General features: G+C 41.4%; 1 protein-coding gene and 1 long non-coding RNA gene across 4 annotated transcripts in view; one reads left to right on the top strand and one right to left on the bottom strand.

The window, feature by feature from the left end:
* LOC149975892 (uncharacterized) overlaps positions 1-26,662 on the bottom strand; it is a 144,153-nt gene that overhangs the window by 41,831 nt on the left and 75,660 nt on the right. The gene's annotated exons all lie outside the window — the stretch shown is intronic.
* The window catches only part of LOC110493950 (histone deacetylase 7), a 93,986-nt gene that overhangs the window by 20,942 nt on the left and 46,382 nt on the right, over positions 1-26,662 (top strand). For all 3 annotated transcript variants that reach the window (XM_021568570.3, XM_036949967.2, XM_021568572.3), the window contains 6 exons: positions 17,980-18,173; positions 18,405-18,498; positions 19,299-19,422; positions 19,911-20,017; positions 21,363-21,485; positions 21,892-21,992. In XM_021568570.3, the coding sequence (XP_021424245.3) occupies positions 18,033-18,173; positions 18,405-18,498; positions 19,299-19,422; positions 19,911-20,017; positions 21,363-21,485; positions 21,892-21,992 (690 nt within the window). In that variant the 5' untranslated portion in view covers positions 17,980-18,032. The remainder of the gene's footprint in view (positions 1-17,979; positions 18,174-18,404; positions 18,499-19,298; positions 19,423-19,910; positions 20,018-21,362; positions 21,486-21,891; positions 21,993-26,662) is intronic.

Below are 26,662 nucleotides of genomic sequence, written 5' to 3'. Positions count from 1 at the left end.
ATGCCGGCCCCACGGGAACTCTGACTGTGGAGATGCTACAATCCGTGATAGGCACCCTCAAAACCGATATTTTTGGCAAAATTGACTCTCTCTCTCTACCAATCTCAAGTCAGAGATATCAATGGTCAAAGACAAGCTTAAAATAATCTATCGAGAGTATACAGAATAACCCCGACACACACGGAGTGGCCTTGTCGGAGCTGGAGCGAGGTGATATAGACCACATAACTCGCATTAGTGAGCTAGAAGCTAACGTTGGCTCATTAGCAACTAGGGTGGCATACCTCGACAATAGATGCGAAGATATGGAAAGTAGAATGCGGAGGAACAACATTCGTCTATTGGGAATAGTGGAGGGAGTGGAGGGCACAAGACCCACAGAGTTCATGGCCCAGCTGCTTCAGGAGCTGCCCGGATGGAGGAGAAACCACTGATAGATCGTGCCCACCGCACTCTGCGTAGCCGACCCCAGGATGGAGAACCCCCGCGACCATTTGTCATCAGGGTGCATTTCTTTCACGTCCACAATGACATACTGAGGAGATTGGGAGAAGCATCCTCTCTCCTCTATAAGGGTAAAAGAGTCTCGATATTTGCGAACTACACCACAGCTGTGGCTAAGAAGCGGGCTAGCTTTGGAGCTGTGAAGCGACGCGCCTGCACGGGCGTGAAGTTCGGCCTCATCTACCTTGCGGTTTTGAGACTGACTTTACCGGACAGCTCCGCGCACAGATTTGAGGACCCGGCTTTAGCGGCCAATTTCATCAACAATAACGTGAAAGTGGCTGTTGTACTGCACGGTGTGGAACAAATGGTTGGTTAGTTGGTCTTCGAAGGAGGCTAGTTAGCAGGCCGGCCAGCAGACTGGTTGGCTAGCAAAGCCAACTTTGCCGGGTTCATTGACATTTGAATGTCATTCTCTTTTTAATAAAAAAAAAAAAAATCCAACCCAGGTTGCAGCCTCTAATGCTAATATCTGGCTGTTTTCATGGTTCAGTTGTAGTTTTCCCCCATAGACTCTGCTGGGGACCAATATATGTATATTTGGCTTACTCTGGTTAAATGGTCACCCATTTCAGGTAGCACAGAGTAAGAGTTGTCATGCTTTGCACTAAACTTTTTTTGTATTTAGGGTTTTGCTTGCATCTCAGTTGGTGAGATGCTTCAGCAAGGGAGGGTGTGAGGGAAGGGGGTTTTCCCTCTTTATTTGTATATAGTTTTTCTATGTTTTTGTGCTTCGTCGCTTGTCTTTGTTTTTTAAATTTGCATTTTTAGGTTCAACTAAGATCTTTAGTTTACATTGTACCTTGTCCTTTACACATCCTCTCTCTCTTAAGACATGACTCAGCCTAGTGTAGCCCATCCTGCTGGAGGGAATGGCTTTAATTTTCTTACTTGGAACAGCAGGGGCATAAATAACCCAGTTAAACGTAGTAAGGTGCTACACCACCTTCATCAATTTAAAGCTCACGTCATCTTTCTCCAAGAAACTAATTTTAAGGTATCACAACACTCAAGTCGGGTGGGTGGGTCAGGTGTTCCATTCCTCATTTCAGAGTAAGGCAAGAGGGGTAGCTATTTTACTTCACAGATCGGTACCTTTCACATATTTCACATATATGTGATTTCAGATCCCCATGATAAGCTGCTCAATACGAATGCACTTCTTGTTAATATTTATGCTCCTAATTGGGGCAATGGTTTTCTATACAATTCCACATATGTCTTCCCATATGTTGATCTTAGGCGGGGACTTTAACTGTTGGTTAGACCCACATTTGGAGCGATACGCCACTAAATCTACCACCTTATCAACCTCAACTAGAGTTGTCCGAACCATTATGTCTGAATTCGAAGTCTCATGTCCCTGGAGAATGTTTAATCCATCTGGAAAAGAATACTCTTTTTTTTCTCACCGGTTCACCACACTTTTACACGCATAGACTACTTCCTTGTAGATGACAGGCTTCTCCATTCCATATCTTCATGTTCATATGATCCAATTGTTGTATCTGACCACGCCCCTGTTGCCATGAAAGCAGTCATTCAAACTGTTGACAATCTGCGACCGCCTTGGCGGCTAAATACTCAACTGCTCAGTAAATGAACACTTTGTCAATTTTGTTTAAAGTCAAATCAACTTTTTCATGATTACAAATAGAACCCCAAACATCTCTGTGTCTACTCTTTGGGAAACTTTGAAAGCTTACATCAGAGGTGAAATGATTCCCTACACCGCACATGAGAACAAACTGAAAAGGGATAGGCTAACACGCTGTATTGCCCAATTAGATGACATTTATGCCGTTTCACCATCTCCGGCTATTTATAAGGGACGTTTAACTTTGCAAGCAGAGTTTGACACATTATTAACAGACCAGGTTACTGAACTGCTTGTCAAGTCTAGGAGCACTTACTATGAACAAGGATATAAAGCCAGTATATAAATCCAATTATTAGCTCATATGTTACGTCAACTATCATCGTCATTTCAGATTCCTAATATTTGTACATCGTTTGGGATATCATTAGACCATAGAGGGATCAATGATGAGTTCAAGAGATTGTACCAGTCTCTATATACTTCTGAAAGTAAAGGGGATACATTGAAATTGGATGATTTCTTCCACTTACTTGCTGTGCCTTCGGTCAGCCGGGATTTGGTAAAAAAATATTAGAGCAGCCGATCACTGTTGAAGAATTATCTAATGCTGTCAAATGCCTTCAATCTGGGAGAAGCTCAGGGCCTGATGGCTACTCGGCAGAGTTTTATTAAAAGTCTCTTTACAAAATAGCTCCTATTCTAATTGAAATGTACAATGAAACATTTGTAAATGGTGTTCTCCCACAGACTCTCACTCAGGCAACCATTTGTCTTATTCTTTAAAAAAATCAAAGACCCTCTTGACTGTGTATCATACCGTCCAATTAGCCTGCTAAATGTTGACAATAAAATTCTAGCCAAACTTCTGGCAACGCGTCTGGAACAGTCATCCCATCAATTATCTCTCCGTATATCAAACAGGATTTATTAAAAATAGACGTCAATATTCAATGATTATTTAATATTATATATAATCCTTCTGTCACCAATACCTCTGAAGCCATTATATCCCTGGATGCGGAGAAAGCGTTTGACTGGGTGGAATGGAAATACATTTTTTACACTCTAAATAAATTCGGCTTTGGCTCCAAATTGAGGGGATGAGACTTCTGTATTCATCCCCTCAAGCCTCTGTCAGGACTAATAACACTCAATCAGTTTGCTTCCCTTTGCAACGATCGACATGCCAGGGTTGCCCTTTAAGTCCCTTACTGTTTGCCCTCGCCATAGATCCACTTGCAATAGCACTTCACTCCAACCCCCTTATCAAAGGTATAGTCCGATACGGACACGAACACAAACTGTCTTTATATGCAGATGATTTATTATTATACACATCCAACCTTTCTGTCTCTGTTCCTGCTGCCCTTGCCACTTTTGCATCCTTCGGTCACTTATCAGGGTATAAACTGAATCTCAGTAAAAGCCAATTGATGCCGCTTAATATGGCCACAATATGGGAACATGTCACAATCAGATTTGAAAACCTTTTTCAAGCCAACTTTGCTACTCTTTTAACCTGTACTAAGGATGATTTGGAACGCTGGTCTTTGTTACACCTCTACTTAGTCGCAATAATTTATTAAATTAAAATGAATGCTCACCATAAATTCTTATATCTCCATCAGTGCCTTCCGATTGTGCCTTCCCAATACATTTTTCAAAACGATCGATGGCCTAATACTACCCTTTATATGGGACAAAAAGCCCCCTAGGATACGAAAACAGCTTTTGCAGAGGCCCAAACCAGTCGGCGGTCTAGCTCTACAGGATTTCAGATTATATTATTGGGCCGCTAACCTTAGGATCATTCAGTACCGTTTGCAGAGCAGAGAGATATTACCACCCCCAATTTGGCTAGAGATGGAGGCCATCTCATCTACACCGGCATCATTGTCTTCCCTCGCTCACTCCTCCGTTACAGGCCCTTACTCCTCCTTCACCATCAATATATCTGTCAAAACAACATTGAAGATCTGGAATCAATTTAGGCGCCACTTTGGGTTTCAGACAACCTCTTATTTGGTTGCCTCAAACCCATCTATGGTTGATGGTTGCTTTCTCAACTTGGTCTAGTCTCGGTATTAAAAGATTCAGGGATCTGTATATTAACAATACATTTTAGTACGTTTGAACAATTATCAGCTAAATTTGGTCTCCCCAGACATAATTTCTTTAGGTTCTTACAAGTCCCGAGTTACGTCCACAGCATAGATCCAGGATTCCCCACCCTTCCTGGTGAAACGCAGTTCGACACATTTCGTATCCCACTTTCTACTCAGAAAGGCACCGTGTCAATAATCTATAGTCAAATTTGCTCACCATAAACCATCTCATTAAACAATATTAAATCCTCATGGGAGGAGGAACTGGGTGAAGAAATATCTGATGAACTATGGGAAGGGGCACTCAAAAAGATGCATAGCTCTTCTATTTGCGCTCGACACGGTTTCATTCAATGCAAACTCATTCATAGGGCCCACTGGACCAAAGCAAGATTATCCAAAATTTACAAGGATGTGAACCCTAATTGTTTACGATGTAATCAGTGTCCTGCTAATCATATACACATGTTTTGGTGTTGCCCATCTCTTGTTGGTTTCTGTAAAGCCATCTTTAACACACTCTCAGAATTCAGCTGCACACAGATTGAGCCAGACCCTTTTACTGCACTATTTGGGGTTTCCTTACCCACTATACAATTGACCAAAATGAATAAGGATGTAATTACCTTTGTCACTTTGTTAGCGAGACAATTAATTTTACTTAGATGGAAATCCTCTGCACCCCCTTCTCATGCTCTTTGGATTAAATCAATTTTGAATTGCATAAATTTGGAAAATATTAAACACACTCAATGGGCCTGTAGACAAATTCTTTGAAATGTGGGCTCCCTTTTTTTCTTATGTTAAATGACTAGATTTCCCTGCAGTTCCAGAGTGATATATATTTATATATTGGTGATGTAAGAGGCCTGGTATGTGCAAACATGACATCTCGGGTGTTAATGACTGTATTATCTGTGCTTGTTGACGTAAAACAACTGTATCAAAAAATAAATAAATTATTGTCCTTTATGCCCTTTTTTATGTCTGTCTCGCTCTCTGTTTTGCTGTATTGTTGTCTTTTATGTGTTGTTTTATATTACTACCAAATAACTTACAATTCAATAAACGAAGTAAAAACATTTTTTTTTAGCTGTTCTTGTCTATTATGTCATGTTTCATGTTTCTTGTGGACCCCAGGAAGAGTAGCTGCTACTTTTGCAACAGCTAATGGGGATCCTAATAAAAGAACAACAATTCCAGCCCTTTACAGTGGGGCAAAAAAAGTATTTAGTCAGCCACCAATTGTGCAAGTTCTCCCACTTAAAAAGATGAGAGAGGCCTGTAATTTTCATCATAGGTACACTTCAACCATGACAGACAAAATGAGAAAAAAAATCCAGAAAATCACATTGTAGAATTTTTCATGAATTTATTTGCAAATGATGGTGGAAAATAAGTATTTGGTCACCTACAAACAAGCAAGATTTCTGGCTCTCACAGACCTGTATCTTCTTCTTTAAGAGGCTCCTCTGTCCTCCTCAAAAATACTTTTTTGCCCCACTGTATGTATGTATTCTGTGATGGCAGAATACAACTCCACTAGCAACTCCACTATGCTACTTTCCGTTCACCTTCACCCAACAATAAACAATATCTTGATTGTGAGGTTGAGTTGTTAAAAATAACAGGAACGCATACACACATTCATCCAAAATAGCAGCGTCTGCTTGCCTAAATGAAAAAGAGGATGTCAATGGTGCAGACTAACTTTAGCAACAGGATGTCACTGTTTCAGTTTCTGTGTGTGTGTGTCTGTGAGTGTGTGTTTGTATGCATGTATGAGTATGTCTGTCTGTGCGTGTCTGTGTGTGTTTGTGTGTGTGTGTCTGTGTGTGGTGGTAGGCTGTTGCAGCAGCACCCGAGAGAGAAAAACGATGGTTGTGAAAGCTAAGATGTCAACATAGACCAGAAGTTTGCCTTGTGTCTATTTTTAGCAACAGAAAAACGGAAGTGATAACTGTTAATTGTGTTAATATTATCATCGTCTTTCCCCCTATTTTTGACACCTTATGATTAAATCTTATGTGTTCCATTTACCACACCAGGGAGAAAAACAATTTGGTGTTGCACACAGGGTGTGACCAAATTTGTGCTCTGTGCTTCAAATAGGACTACGACAACATTTCACTGACTGAGCACGCTACTTTATGTGGTCATAAGGGTAGCCTACACTTGAAGCAAAAAGCACTTCATAACAATGCAGTCATAAAGTGTCCTTAATCACTTCAAAGTAGTGCAAAACAGGTATACTTTACACAGACAGCCAAGTTCTACAAAAACTCACAAGTTCTCTGATTTATAAATATGATTGGCTGTATTTCATTTCTGTGGTTGGCATTTTCATGTTGAATGCAAAATGTAGCATACATTACACAAAGTATACTGTTGATAGTTGGTGTAGTGTTTCTGAGCGACATCATGGCTGTGGTAAGAACACAGCTGGTGGTTGTTTGTTGTTCACTAGAGACTTCCTGATCGTTTCCTATCAGGGCATAATTTAGAGCTGGGAGACAACACCTTGCTAAGAAAAGACAAACTAACAAGCAGTAGTTTCAGACAGTGAGATACACAAACTAATAGTGTAATTATAGAACGCTTGTGAAAAGCAGCATGTCACCAACATTGTTGCATCCATCTGACCAGGCAAAATGAAAGGCAAGACATTTCTCAGTGACTCCGTGGTTGAGCAACTGCTCTCTCCTTGAGTGACAGGGGGCAGGGCTTGGCATGGTTAGCGACATAGAGCAGCATGAGAAGGAGAGAGATTACTCAAGTAGCACACGAGTAAACTATAAAAACGGACAGAGTTGCGTATCACATTTAACAAACCAAACATTGAAATACCGTTGTAGAAGGTAAAGTCAAATTCAAGCCGGTCTGTGAATTAATACCGGTATATAGTATACCGCCCAGCCCTAGCATAAATCAGTGGGCTCACGCTTTGTTTATATTCGTCTGCTGTGTGTGTGTGTGTGTGTGTGTGTGTGTGTGTGTGTGTCCGACCATTTCCTCTGAAAACACACATCTCTTTATGCTGGTAATACACAGTGTTCTCACGCCTTTGGGTAATTCCTGTAGTAGCTGTTTTTGTTCTCAAGCATGAAGAGAAATGGCAACGTCAATAAATGTATCCATACTGAAGTACCACACTGAATCTTGAAGTGCCTACTTCTTCAAATACCCAAATCGAGATGGAAAACAAACATGTACTGTAGCTGTACACACACACATAAACACACACACTCACTCATGCACACACTGATGTGAGTTCACAGAAATACCAATGTGTCTGGATGGAATAAGATCAGGTGATGCTGGTCACACCTGGGCATCCTCGTCTGGCATCCTGGTTGAGTCTTACCTCACTGATATTTAAGGCAGGGTGCAAGTGACAGCCCAGAGAGAGGGGTATTTGGTTTTTGGGGAATTTTATTAGGATCCCCATTAGCTGTTGCAAAAGCAGCAGATACTCTTCCTGGGGTCCACACAAAACATGAAACATTACATAATACATAACATTAATAGACAAGAACAGAACTACGTAGCCTACATATCTATACAGTGGTTCCTCCTTCCTCCTAAAAGTTGCAGCGTACTGCGGCGCAGCTTGCATGTTGCCGCAGAATTCTATGGTAAGTTGGTGCCATTAATGCTAGTTGGCGCTAGTTTGACCACCAGAGGCCATATTTGAGAAGTATTTGATAGCCTTCAATAATGACTGTACTAGAGAATGCGGACACGCGGGAGACCAGAGTTCAATTCCCCGATGGGGAGGAAGGAGTAGGCTGTCCTTGTTAATAAGAATTTGACTTGCTGAGTTAAATAAAGGTTACACTAAGAGCATAACTTTTCTGCACCATCATTTTCTAATTCTAGTCTAACCAATATCCAAATGGAGATTAAGTGAAAATAAAAATCTAATTGATTTATCAAGACCAGTTCCCTTGCTTGTCTCAGAGCAGCTCGAATCGGTGCTGAAATAGTTGTAGGCTTTTGCTTCAAATCCTATTGCTTCTAACTTCAATATGCTCTTTAAATAAATAAGACCTACACCACTTTTAACAGCACATTACTCAACACCAGTGAGACACCTCCAGGCTGTGTAAGGGCTATTTGACCAAGGAGAGTGATGGAGTTTTGCATCAGATGACCCGGCCTCCAGAATCACCTGACCTCAACCTAATTGAGATTGGAATGAGATTGGAATGAGTTGGACCGCAGAGTGAAGGAAAAGCAGGCAACGAGTGCTCAGCATATGTGGGAACTCTTTCAATACTGTTGGATAAGCATTCCTCATGAAGCTGGTTGAGAGAATGTCAAGAGTGTGCAAAGCTGTCATCAAGGCAAAGGGTGGCTACTTTGAAGAATCTAACATCTAAAATATATGTTCACTTTTTTGGCTACTACATGATTCCATGTCGCCTACGGTAGACCTACAGTATATCGAAAAACATGACGTGACTCTCCACCAATAATTACATATAGAGGATTGGAGGATTCTAAATTAAAATCAAAAGCCACCTCATGGGTCTCCCGGTGGCGGCCGGCACAGGTATCGAACCTGTAGCAACCCATTTTGCACTGCAGGAACCCCCATCCACTCCGGAGCCCCTATCCACAAAGTATCAAAATACAGAGAGGTGTTGGTAAAGGTATACAGTATTGTCCTGCTAATAGCCCATAACGGGCTATTATAATACTGTACATGGTGTCCAGGTCAGAATAACCAAAACATTTCTTTATTAAAGACTGTACAAAAGAATGTTGAATGAGTGAGTCATCGAGCCATGACTGGGTGAGTCACTCAGCTTTATGTAGGTGCCTGTCATCAGCTTGATAATATATAACGATATTTTGGAGGTTATTTCGAAAGAGAGCGATTGTAATCTGAATAAAGGCCAAAATAATATTTGTAAAGGCCAAAACATGTATTTCTGTTTTTAGAGGGAGAGAAACGCTGGGAGAATTGTGCGCCACCCATAAAGGCCAAAATATAGTCCTGCTAATAGCCATAATGGTGCTGTACAACGTGACCATGTGTTTGACCATGTGTTTATTTTCCATGTGTTTGACGTGACCATGTGTTTGACCATGTGTTTATTTTCCAATAAGCAACCATTTGTTTACCTTCATTAGACAACTTTGTTACAATATTTCTGTAATTCACTGATTTATTCCCATAGTAAATGTATCCATAATTAAATAAACATCAGCATTTTGAAAGCGTATTTTTATCATTATTTTATTAACGAAAGCATAAAGATGTTGATGAAGAAATACTGTACTGCTGTTTTGAGTTAGAAATGCAACACTTCAGAGTACTTAAGCATCGAATACATCGCAGGTAGGGGGATGTTCACATCGACAGTAGCCGGGCTATAAAGAGTCTATTGTTCTGCTAATTTAGTGTTTGAAAACCTGTTTTCAAAATGCCACCAGCTGTCCATTACTACTGTAATGATGGAAACCCCTCTGGGTTTCTGTCAGGGTGGAATGGAAAATATGGTGCTGTACAACGTGATGGTTGGGAGTACAGTACTGGGCTATTTAGCTAAAGAATCCAGTGTCCTGCGAGCACGCAGGAGACCTGGGTTCAATTTCCCGACAGAGTGGGCTGTCCTTGTACAGTGCCTTGCGAAAGTATTCGGCCCCCTTGAACTTTGCGACCTTTTGCCACATTTCAGGCTTCAAACATAAAGATATAAAACTGTATTTTTTTGTGAAGAATCAACAACAAGTGGGACACAATCATGAAGTGGAACGACGTTTATTGGATATTTCAAACTTTTTTAACAAATCAAAAACTGAAAAATTGGGTGTGCAAAATTATTCAGCCCCTTTACTTTCAGTGCAGCAAACTCTCTCCAGAAGTTCAGTGAGGATCTCTGAATGATCCAATGTTGACCTAAATGACTAATGATGATAAATACAATCCACCTGTGTGTAATCAAGTCTCCGTATAAATGCACCTGCACTGTGATAGTCTCAGAGGTCCGTTAAAAGCACAGAGAGCATCATGAAGAACAAGGAACACACCAGGCAGGTCCGAGATACTGTTGTGAAGAAGTTTAAAGACGGATATGGATACAAAAAGATTTCCCAAGCTTTAAACATCCCAAGGAGCACTGTGCAAGCGATAATATTGAAATGGAAGGAGTATCAGACCACTGCAAATCTACCAAGACCTGGCCGTCCCTCTAAACTTTCAGCTCATACAAGGAGAAGACTGATCAGAGATGCAGCCAAGAGGCCCATGATCACTCTGGATGAACTGCAGAGATCTACAGCTGAGGTGGGAGACTCTGTCCATAGGACAACAATCAGTCGTATATTGCACAAATCTGGCCTTTATGGAAGAGTGGCAAGAAGAAAGCCATTTCTTAAAGATATCCATAAAAAGTGTCGTTTAAAGTTTGCCACAAGCCACCTGGGAGACACACCAAACATGTGGAAGAAGGTGCTCTGGTCAGATGAAACCAAAATTGAACTTTTTGGCAACAATGCAAAACGTTATGTTTGGCGTAAAAGCAACACAGCTGAACACACCATCCCCACTGTCAAACATGGTGGTGGCAGCATCATGGTTTGGGCCTGCTTTTCTTCAGCAGGGACAGGGAAGATGGTTAAAATTGATGGGAAGATGGATGGAGCCAAATACAGGACCATTCTGGAAGAAAACCTGATGGAGTCTGCAAAAGACCTGAGACTGGGACGGAGATTTGTCTTCCAACAAGACAATGATCCAAAACATAAAGCAAAATCTACAATGGAATGGTTCAAAAATAAACATATCCAGGTGTTAGAATGGCCAAGTCAAAGTCCAGACCTGAATCCAATCGAGAATCTGTGGAAAGAACTGAAAACTGCTGTTCACAAATGCTCTCCATCCAGTCTCACTGAGCTCGAGCTGTTTTGCAAGGAGAAATGGGAAAAAATGTCAGTCTCTCGATGTGCAAAACTGATAGAGACATACCCCAAGCGACTTACAGCTGTAATCGCAGCAAAAGGTGGTGCTACAAAGTATTAACTTAAGGGGGCTGAATAATTTTGCACGCCCAATTTTTCAGTTTTTGATTTGTTAAAAAAGTTTGAAATATCCAATAAATGTCGTTCCACTTCATGATTGTGTCCCACTTGTTGTTGATTCTTCACAAAAAAATACAGTTTTATATCTTTATGTTTGAAGCCTGAAATGTGGCAAAAGGTTGCAAAGTTCAAGGGGGCCGAATACTTTCGCAAGGCACTGTAAATAAGAATGTGTTCTTAACTGACTTGCCTTGTTAAATAAAGGTTACACTAAGAGCATAACATTTCTACACCCTAATCTAACCAATACCCAAACGGAGATTCAGTGAAAATAAAAATAGCATTGATTTATCAAGACCAGTTACCATGCTTGTCTCAGAGCAGCTCGAAACGGTGCTGAAAAAGTAGGCTATTGCTTCTAACTTCCAAAATGCTCTTTTAATAAATATGACCTACACAACTTTTAACAGCATATTACTCAACACTAGTGAGACTCATGTTATTGGTGGAGAGTCACGTAATTTCGAAGAAATATGGCATGACTCTAAACCAATAATTACATACAGAGGATTGGAGGATATTTCTGTAATTCAGGGATATTTGTTCCCATAGTAATTCGTTATGTATCCATAACTAAATAAACATCAGCATTTAGAAAGAGTATTTTTATCATTATTTTATTAATGAAGCATAAAGATGCCATTATTAGTTACATTGTTTTAGTTTGAATGTGGAGACTTGCACTAAGAACAGAACAGCAGGAATATTTCCCTAGTTGGCGCTATTATTAGTGCAAAGCCCCTTAAATATTTTGGAGATCATTTTGTTTTCAAATAATGTAAAATGAGTGAGAAAAAGGCCATTCTTGAACATGGGGTGAGACATTGTTACTAATTTGTAAATAAAAACCAGTTTGTTATTTAGAATGATTTCTGTTTTTGGAGGGAGAAAATCGAAAAACCTACAGTCATCTCTTGGGTCTTCCAGTCGAGGATGGCACGGGTATTGAACCAGACTATGTAGCAACACAGCTTGCACTGCTATGCAGTGTCTTAGACCATTGCACCACTCAGGCACTGTACAATGTGACCGGTTGGGAGTGGGTACAACAGTAAGAGCAAAATAATCCTAACAAAATCAAATAAGAAAAACCTTAGTGTAACTACAGTGTTAGTAAGTAATACTGAAGTCGTGCACAATCAGTTTCTATTTAGGTTTATGTCGCCCATTTATTGTCAGTTAGAGACACAGTAGGACCCAAAAGAATAATCAGTGCTCTAACTCCGCCTTGCGCTGGTCTGGAGCAATGAAGCGGTGACACAGGGTACCATACAAAACCACAAATTACCTCTAAGTCCCAAGGTGTAAGCTCACAACTTCTAAAGGAGGAACCACTGTACATACACACAAACTATCTAGGTCAAATAGGGGAGAGGCGTTGTGCCGTGAGGTGTTGGTTTATCTGTTTTTTGAAACCAGGTTTTCTGTTCATTTGAGCAATAATGTGACGCAACGGAGTTCCAATGCAATAATGGCTCTATATAATACTTTACGTTTTCTTGAATTTGTTCTGGATTTGGGGACTGTGAAAAGTCCCCTGGTGGCATGTCTGGTGGAGTAAGTGTGATTGTCAGAGCTGTGTGTAAGTTGACAATGCAATGGATTTTCAACACATTCATGTTTCTTATTAAACACATTTGAATAAAATGGGGTGATAGACGGAGAGAGAGAATGAGACATGCACTCGAGATTCAGTACACTCTTACCGCTTTCAATTTCAACCTGGATCCTCTCTCTCTCTTTCATTCTGTCTGTCTGTAAAAAACACGCACATGCATGTAAACACACATACAGACACAGAACCAATGTTACTCACACTTAAGACACTCCACACCGTAGCTCTCATGGCGACGTAATGAGGGTTTATTATACTAAAATGTAATAGTTATTCCAGGTGTTTCAATCTTACTTGCCCCACACCCCATTTCAAGAGTTTTCCAGATGTACTGGAATCTGTTGTTTGGTGATGGGGCTGTGTGTCATGCATATTTGACCTGCAGTAATACGTGTGTGGGTGTGTTTTCCCTCTGAAAGTACTGTTTGACTGAACCGTCTCGCAGACGTCTCTCTCTTAGTCATTTCTCCACTCGGGGTACATATTCATAAATTGTCTCAGAGTAGGAGTGCTGATCTTGGATCAGTTTTTCCTTTCCGATCATAATGAATACAATTCCATTGACGATTGCATACTGTCATTTTGGACCAATGCTATTTGGGTAACTCTTCTACCCAGTATTATAACGCACCACAAATCTTATTAATAGGTATTTATAAGTGTATTCATACATTATAAACTGGTGGCTCATAGAAAATGATACATTATAGGAACATTGTTTACTCCTACTATTCACTAATACTGTCTTAATGAACTCCTACTGTTCACCAGGTCATAAATGGTAGTGTAAGTGTTATGAAGATGACTCGTGGACTTGTGTCACGGTAAAGAGTGCTGGACATTGTGTAGCAAGCTATACAGATAGTTCACTAAGGTTTGATGATGGAGGATTTCCATTTGTTTTGACAGTGAGCCCCTTAATCCTTACCTGTCCTACCTAGCTGAACGGGGTATGCCAGTGTTAGGACACGGGCCCCCTACGGGAAGTATGTGAGTAATGCTGCTGACTAATGTTTGTCATGGCATTCAGAAACTGTGGTACATTTCCATCATATTCCTCCGCTCCCACCCTGAGGGGAAAGGTGTCTCCACCCTCCATTTCTGTCCTTTCTTTCTATCTGTAGTATTTTTAATGAAGCCTTCCATACAAGGACATAGAAACTGCTTGGAGGAAGAGCCAATGTCTCAATCCTTTCGACACCTAAACATGGCTTGGTGTAAGTTGAATCAATAAACGAATCTACACTGAACAAAAATATATACGCAACATGCAACAACTTCAAAAATGTTACTGAGTTACGGTTCATATAAGAAAATCAGTCAATTGAAATGATGTCCTAATCTAGGGATTTCACATGACTGGGAATACAGATGTGCATCTGTTGGTCAAAGATACCTTAACAAAAAAGCTAGGGGCGTGGATCAGAAAACCAGTCAGCATCTGGTGTGACCACCATTTTCCTCATGCAGAGCAACACATCTCCCTCGCATAGAGTTGAATCAGGCTGTTGATTGTAGCCTGTAGATGTTGTCCCACTCATCTTCAATGGCTGTGAGAAGTTGCTGGATATTGGCGGGAACTGGAGCACACTGTCGTACACGTCAATCCAGAGCATCCCAAATATGGTCAATGGGTGGCATGTCTGGTGAGTATGCAGGCCATGGAAGAACTGGGACATTTTCAGGATCTCGTCATGGTATCTGCATTCAAATTGCCATAGATAAAATGCAATTGGTTTCGTTGTCCGTAATTTATGCCTGCCCATACCATAACCCTACCGCCACCTTGGGGCACTCCGGTCACAACGCTGACATCAGCAAACCGTTCACTCACACGACGCCATACACGGTATCTGCCATCTGTCCGGGGCAGTTGAAACCAGGATTCATCCGCGAAGAGCGCATTTCTCCAGTGTGCCAATGGCCATCGAAGGTGAGCATTTACCCACTGAAGTTGGATACAATGCCGAACTGCGTTGTATCCAAGGTCAAGACCCTGGTTAAGGTCAAGACCCTGGTGAGGACAAGGAGCATACAGATGAGCTTCCCTAAAACTGTTTCTGACAGCTTGTGCAGAAATTCTTCGGTTGTGCAAACCCACAGTTTCATCAGCTGTCCGGGTGGCTGGTCTCAGACGATCCCACAGGTGAAGAAGCCAGATGTGGAGGTCCTGTGCTGGCTTACTTACACGTACGTGGTGTAAGGCCGGTTGGATGTACTGCCAAATGATCTAAAACAAGAAATGGTAGAGAAAGAACATTAAATTCTCTGGCAACAGCTCTGGTGGACATTCGTGCAGTCAGCATGTCAATTGCACGCTCCCTCAAAACTTCATTAAATAGTACCCGCAAAACACCAGTCTCAACGTCAACAGTGAAGACTCCGGGATGCTGGCCTTCTAGGCAGAGTTCCTCTGTCCAATGTCTGTGTACTTTTCTTTTTATTGGCCAGAGATATGGCTTTTTCTTTGCAACTCCCGGAGTCGCCTCTTCACTGTTGACATTGAGACGGGTGTTTTGCGGGTACTATTTAATGAAGTTGCCAGTTGAGGACTTGTGAGGCGTCTGTTTCTCAAACTAGACACTCTAATGTACTTGTCCTCTTGATCAGCTGTGCACCGGGGCCTCCCATTGCTCTTTCTATTCTGGTTAGGGACAGTTTGCGCTGTACTGTGAAGGGAATGGTACGCAGCGCTGTACGAGAGCTGCAGTTTGTTGGCAATTTCTCGCATGGCATAGCCATCATTTCTCAGAACAAGAATAGACTGACAAGTTTCAGAAGAAAGTTCTTTGTTTCTGGCCATTTTGAGCCTATAATCAAACCCCCAAATGCTGATGCTTAAGATACTCAACTAGTCTAAAGAAGGCCAGTTTTATTTCTTTTTTAATCAGAACAACAGTTTTCAGCTGTGGTAACATAATTGCAAAATTGTTTTCTAATGATCAATTAGCCTTTTAAAACTATAAACTTGGATTAGCTAACACAACGTGCCATTGGAACACAGGAGTGATGGTTGCTGATAATGGGCCTCTGTACGCCTATGTAGATATTCCATAAAAATTCAGCCGTTTCCAGCTACAATAGTCATTTGCAACATTAAAAATGTCTACACTGTATTTCTGATCAATTTTATGTTATTTTAAATGGACAAAAAAATTGCTTTTCTTTAAAAAACAAGGACATTTCTAAGTGACCCCAAACTTTTGAAGGGTAGTGTATGTATGTGAAGTGTTATGTGACAAAACTGGACATTTTAGAGTGATCTTTCATTGTCCCCAGCACAAGGTGTACATGTGTGAAAATCATGCCTTTTAATCAGCTTCTTGATATGCCACACCTATCAGCTCGATGGATTTTCTTGGCACAGGAGAAATGCTCACTAACAAGGATGTCAACAAATTTGTGCACAACATTTTAGAGAAGTAAGCTTTTTGTGCGCTTGGAAAATGTAGGGGATCTTTTATTTCAGCTGATGAAACATGGGACTAACACTTTACATGTTGTGTTGATATTTTTATTGAGTATAATATGGCCCCTTTTTGTCCCGTGAATTTAGCTACCATCATGCGCAATATTTGTTATGATTTGTCAGTCAGGTTCTCTTCCATCATTGCACTATACACATTATATGGTTGATTTACATTATTTATATGCCTACACTAACTACACACAAACGTGTCACTACATAACAAAAATTACACACCTGTGCTTCTGATGGGTATATACTTGCGTTGGTCACATAGTGGATGATGGACATCAGGGGTCACCATGTGAGGCTTTGGGGTCATGTCAGGATCTGGGGCCAATTCCTGACTAAAATAAAGGAACAACAGTTCATGAACGGTTCATGATTCGACAAGTAGTTAACCTTGATGCCCACTAAATGTTCATTCAGTGACCCGTGACTCAAAATAAGTCAGAAAGATTTCTGGGACGATTGTTGCGGGTCATGACACTGAGTTTGGTTTTATTGTCTCGCACTCTCTGGCTAAATTTAGCCTTGTTTCTGGTAAAAGCTCAATAGAGGTGACAAATGCATGCATATGACTCAAATGCCTTTGCCACACATTGTTCTAATCCCCTCTTCTCCCCCTCACTTCCTTAGTTCTTTCGTTATTTTGTGGCAACCTTTCTTTCTTCACTTTCTCTCTTTCCTCTCCTTTCACTGAATGCAATTTTGGGTCAGTGGCCAAGTCCCTTAGAGCAGGCTGACGTGAATGAAGTACGACTGTTATTCTAAAGTCAAGTACATAATGCACACACACATGGACAGACTCTCAACACACACACTTTACATACACTGACTCACGTTATCCAACGATGACTGGCCTGTTGTAAGGACTGGACATGCCGTGCAATGCCTAGCTAGTAGATACTCTCTTACACTTGATCATCAGCCCATGTTTTGTTTTGCTCTAAGCTAGTTGTTCATTGCCCTGGATCATCTAAATACTTGGACAAAGACCAGGTGTTGGATAGGGTTATGGTTGTTGCTATGGTGTGTGTGTGTGTGTGTGTGTGTGTGTGTGTGTGTGTGTGTGTGTGTGTGTGTGTGTGTGTGTGTGTGTGTGTGTGTGTGTGTGTGTGTGTGTGTGTGTGTGTGTGTGTGTGTGTGTGTGTGTGTGTGTGTGTGTGTGTGCGTGTGTGCACATACCATCATTGGTATGTTTTCATCACACAAGTCTAGACTATTCCATGAGGTCAGTCATCCTTTTTCAAGTGTGGCCCGGTACGGACATCAGCATGGGGGCCTTGACTGGGCGGTGACAAGAAACAACACAAAGGAATGAGAGAGAAAAAGAGAGGACAGAAAGGGAGAGCTTGAGAGTCATGGCAGGGTTTTCTATTTGGGGGATTTTGTCCCAATAGCAGGGACAGTCCGGAGACCAATGACGTGGTTCAGTCTGGTGCTTAGAATGCAGCACCTCAGCTTCGGTTCATTCCTAGTTTACCCATTCTCCAGTCTAATTGTCCAATCTAACAAAGAAAGCCTTGGATCTTCATCACTAATAATCTCCCTCTTTCTTTTACCTCCTCTCTTCCTCCCTGCCTCCCTCTCTCCATAGTGGATGGGCTAATCCCTCGCGAGGCTTCGTCACCACTCCGGCCGGTGCGGCCCATGGACCTGCGTACCCAGGGGCTGGTGCGACCCGGGCCGGACTCAGCCATGCTGGCCCCCCACCTCCCCCCATTCCTGGGGGCCTTCTCAGCCCAGCACTGTGCCAAGTACTCCCAGCAGCTCCTGCCACAGCACATCCAGGTGAGCATCCCTTCCATAGAGATGGATAGAGAGCACACTTCCAACATAGCCTGCTTTAAAATGTAAATAATCCTCAACTGCGCTGCCAAAGCGGCCACAAAAGAAATCAATGGCAAAGATAGGTGTGCCCTCTTTCCATATAATCCCTCTCTTTCCATTGACTGATATCACTTCCTGAATATAGTCTTCACTGCACCCAAATGAATGGGAATGTTAATGGTCTCGTTTCAGTACGAGTTTGACAGGGAGCAGAGTCGGCAGGAGAAAGAGCAGGAGAAGAGACAGGAGCTGCAGCAGCTGATGCACAAGGATAAGAGCGAGCAGAGTAAGTTACAGCGCCCCATAGCTGTGTGGAGGAAAAATGGCATGCAATAGAAATGAGTGCAACATTATCAGTATGTTATGTATAAGGATCGCTTACAGTACCATGTAAACTATGATGACCATGAATGTCTTTTTAGAAATGCAATGTATGATGACAGCAGTGCAATCTTGTAGGTAGTTTAGGTGTTTGTGCACATGGTTTTCGGTTGTTTATTTTTGAGGCCCCACTATGATCCTCAGAATGTGGTTGTCTGTAACAGAGGGAGTTCCTTGAAATTAGTCACAGTCTATTTTCACATGAAACCTAAGTCAGAAAAAGGAAGCAAGTCACTTAATAATTGTAAATGTCATGTTGTTTGTTGTCTTTTACTTTCGGGAAGGAAGTGCCTACTAAAGAATGCGACCTAGCTATCTGTCAGTCACCAAATTCCTAAGAACCCGCCCTTCAAAGTTCAGCTTCAATAAATTGTCCTTGAATAACTTGCATTATCCAAGTCATAGCAGTCAGATCTGACTAGTAATTACAAGGGAAATGCCTAGCATCTTTCCTCTTTATCTAATGTTGAAATCGTAGGTAGGCACATTGAGTACTTAGTTTAGTAGATTATAGATATTTGACTCAGAGTGAAACTGCTTGTCAGCTATTATACAATACAGATAAAATCGGTATATTGGAATATATTGTTTGTGTCCCTCCGCTAACCCAAATAGATTAAGATTCAGTCCATTTAGAATGCTGCGCCTAGCTTTGGTTCATTTCCAGGTTCTTGTCTCTGATTGGGTGACTCTGTTGACGGACAGGTGCTGTGGCCAGTCCCCTGGTGAAACAGAAACTCAGAAGCCAAATCCTGAAGAGGAAGGAGCAGGCCGCCCTGGAGAGGACCGCCTCCAACCTCTTCGGCAGCACCACGCCCAGGGGTTACAGGTGAGAAACAAGCCAGGAAAGACTTTGATTAAAGTTTCTACGGAAATGTTTTTTTTTTTTTAAGTGACCGCGAGAGAGCTGTGTCCACTCGTGAAAATACACTGTTATTAGACTCGCGTGGCTTTGGTGGGAGTACCATCTTGTTCTTTTCACCTTTCCAATCTTGTCCCACAAATGATCCTCATAAGAGATGGAAGTAAGGAAGATTTACCTCTAAGACAATTTGGATAAGCCCGAGTGACTCATTAGATTAGGTGATAGGTTAAATAAGCCTGGCTGACTGACTCACTAACTTCTATCAATGGTTGTGCCACAGGTGAAGCATTATTTCACAATACAATATTTTACTGTCCATTTTCATCAAAATTATTGTTGTGAGGTCACCAGGACATACACAAAATTGATACAGCACAATACAGCACAATACAACAAACACTTAACAATGATTGTTCATGGTTTTGGTGGATGACTCTCAACTGGCTGTTTAGGGAATTGGCCCCAGATCCTGACATGACCCCAAAGCCTCACATGGTGACCCCTGATGTCCATCACCCACTATGTGACCAACGCAAGGACATGCCCCTCAGAAGAACAGGTGAGTCATTTTTTTAATGTAGTTTGTACTTTCTTTGTAGAGACATTTGTACTTTGTACAGTACAGTTAGAACAAGATCCTTTCCTGTTCTCACTATGGTGTCATGAGGTGACACTATGGTGTCATGCAGTTGACTCCTGACAATGGTTTGGGGGTCTGCCATCAATGGCGGGCTAAACTGGAGCACAGGAGTGCTGATCTAAGATCAGTTTTGCCTTTGAGTACGTCATGAATAAGATACATGGACAGGGGGGGTGGACCTGATCCTAGCACTTATACTCACTTTATGAATACCGGCCCAGGTATTCCAGAGCAAATGAAGGTACTACATGCCTTTTAACACAGAGTAGGTAATGCTTGAGAAGGCAATACAGATTCATTTTAAAAGGAGCCATATCACATTACTTCCATTTGTAGTTGTCTGGTGAGTTATGCAGTTCGATGCATGTTAACACACATATACCGAACATTGATGTAGAGAGAGACAGAGACAGAAAGAGACAGAGACAAAGTGGGAGTCACCAAGCCTACAAGGAAGGAAAAATGAGAGAGAGAGAGAGAGAAAGAGAGAGAGAGAGAGAGAGATTACGTAACTAAAGTATGTGTAAAATGAACCACGTGTGAGAATGTCAGACATGTCTGTCTGACTGGGCGTGTGAATGACGTGCGGACATAGAGGCCAAACTTTCCACCATGCACAAATTAACTAATAGGATAGAGATAGTCCTCAATGCCATGGTCACAGAGTTGAACAATTGCAAAGGTGTGGCCTCTTTCCATTATATGCATAAGTACTACTAAGGAGTGGTCCCTACTAAACTATGTCACCTGGAGGACTATTGCAATGCCATTAATTACCTGTGTTACCGTAGCAGCATTGGACATTTGCGGCTACACACCCCTCTACCTCTGTATTAAAATCCAACAACAATACCATACTGTCATGGGTGTCTTTTGTCTGTGCTAAGCCACTCGCTGATTGATCGTTTGGTTAGGCCTATTGTGGTCATTGCCAAAGTAAACATGAAACTTTTGGCACTGCTGTCAACTCTTTTGTTATTTGTTCAGCTGAGGTGTAGAAGAGGTTTTGGGTTTTGTTATGTAAAAGGTTATTGCTTTATGCTGACATAGCACATTATGGATTTGTAGCCATTTTCAGTTTAATACTGTTGGGGTCGGTTATGGAATGGCGAAGGAGGAATTCAGATATTTGGCACAAACTACTTTTTTTTGTTTTTTGTGTGTGTGTGTGTGTGTGTGTATTTGCATGTACGTGTGTGTGCGTTAATTAATGCGTGTTTGTGTGCGTCTGCGCATGTTTGCTCGTGTGTGTGTGTGTGTTCAGCCTCGGAGCCCATCCTGAAGGTGAAGAGTAAACTGAAGAAGCACATCAACTCCAGACAGAACCCTCTCCAACGCAAAACCAGTGCTCCCCCTACTGTCAAGCACAGAACACCGGACACTCAGGGTAACGTAGTTCTTCCTGCCTCGTTGTGTACACCGTCTATCAAACCAACCTCTATCTCTTCCTGGTGCTGTAGCCACAGTGTCTGAGCACTTTGGCCTCGGCCTAACACTAACATTCCTGGGTCGTATTCATTAGGGCACAAAGTAGAATATATATTTTTTCTCAGCGGTAAATGTAAACAAGCATTTCCTATTGGACAATTTCAGTGAGTTTACATCCCTTTGGTGCCAAATGAATATGGCCAGGGTCTTGTTGATGAAGTGATTAGTTGAATCAGGTGTGTTAGTGCTGGGCGGACTAGTGTTTGTGTACCGCCACTAACACACACACACACACACACACATCTGTTATCCTATATGTCAGTATCTCTTTAGCTGATTGGCTATCCCTCCCTTCCATCCTGCAGACTATTCCCCCAGCAGCAGTAGCACTCCAGTGTCGGGGTGCAGCTCGCCCAATGACAGCCTCCTCTCGGATAGCCCACTTACAACCGGACTGGCCCACGAGGTGAGCCCCACTCAACCCCCCTCCACCCTTCGCACCTCTCTCCTCCAACCCCACTGTACTCCCAAGTACAATATAAGTATATTGTAACAATGAGTAATTACAATACTGGTAACTATAAGAATAATTTCACAGTAAAAATGATCACACTAATGTTAAGTGTGACCCAGTTTATGTATACAAAAGTTATTGTAATTTTTAAAAAAAGAAGCTAAAACTGATTTTAATTCATGAAATCTGTTCCAAAGCATTCCCATGAATAAAAAACGAGACATACAGTGCCTTGCGAAAGTATTCGGCCCCCTTGAACTTTGCGACCTTTTGCCACATTTCAGGCTTCAAACATAAAGATATAAAACTGTATTTTTTTGTGAAGAATCAACAACAAGTGGGACACAATCATGAAGTGGAACGACATTTATTGGATATTTCAAACTTTTTTAACAATTCAAAAACTGAAAAATTGGGCGTGCAAAATTATTCAGCCCCTTTAAGTTAATACTTTGTAGCGCCACCTTTTGCTGCGATTACAGCTGTAAGTCGCTTGGGGTATGTCTCTATCAGTTTTGCACATCGAGAGACTGAATTTTTTTCCCATTCCTCCTTGCAAAACAGCTCGAGCTCAGTGAGGTTGGATGGAGAGCATTTGTGAACAGCAGTTTTCAGTTCTTTCCACAGATTCTCGATTGGATTCAGGTCTGGACTTTGACTTGGCCATTCTAACACCTGGATATGTTTATTTTTGAACCATTCCATTGTAGATTTTGCTTTATGTTTTGGATCATTGTCTTGTTGGAAGACAAATCTCCGTCCCAGTCTCAGGTCTTTTGCAGACTCCATCAGGTTTTCTTCCAGAATGATCCTGTATTTGGCTCCATCCATCTTCCCATCATGGTGGGATGGTGTGTTCAGCTGTGTTGCTTTTACGCCAAACATAACGTTTTGCATTGTTACCAAAAAGTTCAATTTTGGTTTCATCTGACCAGAGCACCTTCTTCCACATGTTTGGTGTGTCTCCCAGGTGGCTTGTGGCAAACTTTAAACGACACTTTTTATGGATATCTTTAAGAAATGGCTTTCTTCTTGCCACTCTTCCATAAAGGCCAGATGTGTGCAATATACGACTGATTGTTGTCCTATGGACAGAGTCTCCCACCTCAGCTGTAGATCTCTGCAGTTCATCCAGAGTGATCATGGGCCTCTTGGCTGCATCTCTGATCAGTCTTGTCCTTGCATGAGCTGAAAGTTTAGAGGGACGGCCAGGTCTTGGTAGATTTGCAGTGGTCTGATACTCCTTCCATTTCAATATTACTGCTTGCACAGTGCTCCTTGGGATGTTTAAAGCTTGGGAAATCTTTTTGTATCCAAATCCGGCTTTAAACTTCTTCACAACAGTATCTCGGACCTGCCTGGTGTGTTCCTTGTTCTTCATGATGCTCTCTGCGCTTTTAACGGACCTCTGAGACTATCACAGTGCAGGTGCATTTATACGGAGACTTGATTACACACAGGTGGATTGTATTTATCATCATTAGTCATTTAGGTCAACATTGGATCATTCAGAGATCCTCACTGAACTTCTGGAGAGAGTTTGCTGCACTGAAAGTAAAGGGGCTGAATAATTTTGCACGCCCAATTTTTCAGTTTTGATTTGTTAAAAAAGTTTGAAATATCCAATAAATGTTGTTCCACTTCATGATTGTGTCCCACTTGTTGTTGATTCTTCACAAAAAAATACAGTTTTATATCTTTATGTTTGAAGCCTGAAATGTGGCAAAAGGTCGCAAAGTTCAAGGGGGCCGAATACTTTCGCAAGGCACTGTAAGTGATCGTATCTCGACGTAATCAAGATATGAAATAATTGTTATTTTCAAATACAATTTATTTTTGGGCTTAGTTGTGGTCAATTTGCAGTGTACAAATGAGTATAATTATGTTCCGGACGCACGACCATCCGCTCCAACAATAATTGGCCCGCGACTGAATCTAGTTGCCTACCTCTGCAGTATAGTATGTGCCTGTTCTGCTCAACTCCCCCTCTATCCAACAAGCATCAACAGAATTAACACTTCCATACCTGATTGAGCCATTTCGTACCACCACACACAATGTCACACGATGTCACATTCACTACCATATTAGAACACACACTAGATACAGTATCACAGTTGCTTCAGAATCTCAGTATAAGAACAACATGAGTGTCAGGGCCAGAATTGGTTATGGATTCCCACGAAGATTAGTGAGGTGTGTGTGTTCAGGTTTAAAATAACTTTATTAGCTATAAATGGCGTTCAACATGTTTCCTCCCGTGGAATTGTATTCCTTTACTACAACAGATACAGTGGGAGAAGTATTTGATACACTGCTGATTTTGCAGGTTTTTCTACTTACAAAGCATGTAGAGGTCTGTAATTTGTATCATAGGTATACTTCAACTGTGAGAGACGGAATCTAAAAAAATCAAAAATCCAGAAAATCACATTGTATGATTTTTAAGTAATTAATTCTCTCTCTTCAATAGGCCAGTTTAAAACATTTGGCCACCCGACTGTACTGTACCATGACACATTACACATTAACATTGGATTAATGTTCAAATGACATGCCCTTTTCAGTTTCCAAAGAACATGTTGTAAAATTATTTTTCATCACTCAGATTTCAGCAATCTGAATTTTTTTCTGCTTACACTTATACTACACACAGCAAATTCTTCAGTGTTAAATCAACACTAAAAGTGTGGACCTGTATAGACACTGGAACAGTGTTAAATTAACACACTGCCTAGTGTAAAGACTTATTTGCATATTTCCCATAGTGCCTTGCCATTCGAGTGATTTGTAGAGTTACTACCAATGACTGTATTTGTCAGTGACAAAGACATGGTTGTTGCATTCATCCATTTTCAGTCCTGTGGAGTTCACCAAGTGAGATCCAAAGCGAATATGTTAACATTAAAATTACATTCTTTAACACAATACAAAACGTACAGTATTTCATAAGGCCTTATTTCAAGGGCCTAGTTTTTGTCCTGATACTCATTGTATACAGGCCACAACAGGCCTGTATACCATTATGCTGGCTTGCAAAGTGATGTGTAACTCCTATTGGAATCCAGCCAGAGTGGGGATATTCAACCTTTGGAATGACCTGCAACTAGGGCTGTTACAGTCATGGAATTTTGGATGATGGTTATTGGCCAGCCAAATGACCCCGGTCACCATAATAAACGTTTGAATATCAAAAAAATTAAATTGAAGACACATTTTCACCTCTCCTCTGCACCTGACTGCATGTGCTGCCATAGAAATAGAATGAATAGAACGGGCGTCCCCATTTCAAGTCTATGATGGCATAATGGGGCGGCAGGGTATCCTAGTGGTTAGAGCGTTGGACTAGTAACCGGAAGGTTGCAAGTTCAAACCCCCGAGCTGACAAGGTACAAATCTGTCATTCTGCCCCTGAACAATGACGGCCTGTTCCTAAGCCGTCATTGAAAATAAGAATTTGTTCTTAACTGACTTGCCTAGTTAAATAAAGGTAAAATACAAAATAAATAAATAAAATGGATGGACTGGTGGCTATTGCGAGTGTACCCATAGAAGCAAAGCAGGATGTCACGATCGTTGAATGAGGAGGACCAAAGTGTGGTGAGCTTCCTGGCGTGGTGATATTCCTTTATTTCGGATGACGCTGACAAAAACAATAACCAATCAAAAACGACCGTGAAGCCTAAGGGCTATAATGCTACAAACAAAGACAACTTCCCACACCCACAGGTGGGGAAAAAGGGTACCTAAGTATGGTTCCCAATCAGAGACAACTATAGACAGCCGTCCCTGATTGAGAACCATACCCGGCCAAACACAAAGAAATAGAAAACATAGAACACAAAACATAGAATGCCCACCCCAACTCATGCCCTGACCAAACCAAAATAGAGACATAAAAAGGATATCTAAGGTCAGGGCGTGACACAGGAAGTGTTGATTGAGCCACATTCCATTGCATGAGCCACATCAGTTAACATAATTTGAATGAACATTCTACATTACCAAGGAAATGATTGCATCACAATACCAGGCAACCGTTGCGATTGTACCCATGAGTTTACCAGTGAAATTGACAGGGTTAGAGGTTCCAAGTACGTTATATTCATTCTATTTCTATGTGTGCTGCTGCAGGGAGTGTCTTTTGCAAAAACACCTTGCTTATTTCAGCAAGGAGCAACAAAGTTTCAGCATGTTTTTAAGAGTCCATGTTACCGGGAAAAACGGACTCAACCACACGAAGGCCGGTTATGACTGTTCATTTATTTGTATTACAGTTTTCACAGGTTACACAGTTATACGGTAATTGTGCCAGCCCTAACTGCAATCTACATTCAGAATAACTACACGGGTTGGGAAAACTATGATATGAAACTACCTAAAGCAACTTAACTGGAACAACCATTTCAGTAACAAATGCAATATGTCCAAGTAACATATTGGATAAGTTTAGAAAATGTATGTAATTTATATTTAAGTAGCATAAGATTCATTTATCAATGTACAGGCATAGAAAACATAGATATTGAAACAAACCATTCTAAAAAATCAACCTGCAATAGAGCATGCTGGGAAATAGGATAATGATGGGCTTGGTTTTGGTTCAACTGTAGTGGTAACAC

Source organism: Oncorhynchus mykiss, chromosome 17 (assembly GCF_057628025.1).
Source record: "Oncorhynchus mykiss isolate SJ-2025 chromosome 17, ASM5762802v1, whole genome shotgun sequence".
Taxonomy (NCBI): domain Eukaryota; kingdom Metazoa; phylum Chordata; class Actinopteri; order Salmoniformes; family Salmonidae; genus Oncorhynchus; species Oncorhynchus mykiss.
The sequence above is the reverse complement of the archived record's forward strand: the minus strand, read 5'-3'. Positions and strand labels throughout refer to the sequence as shown.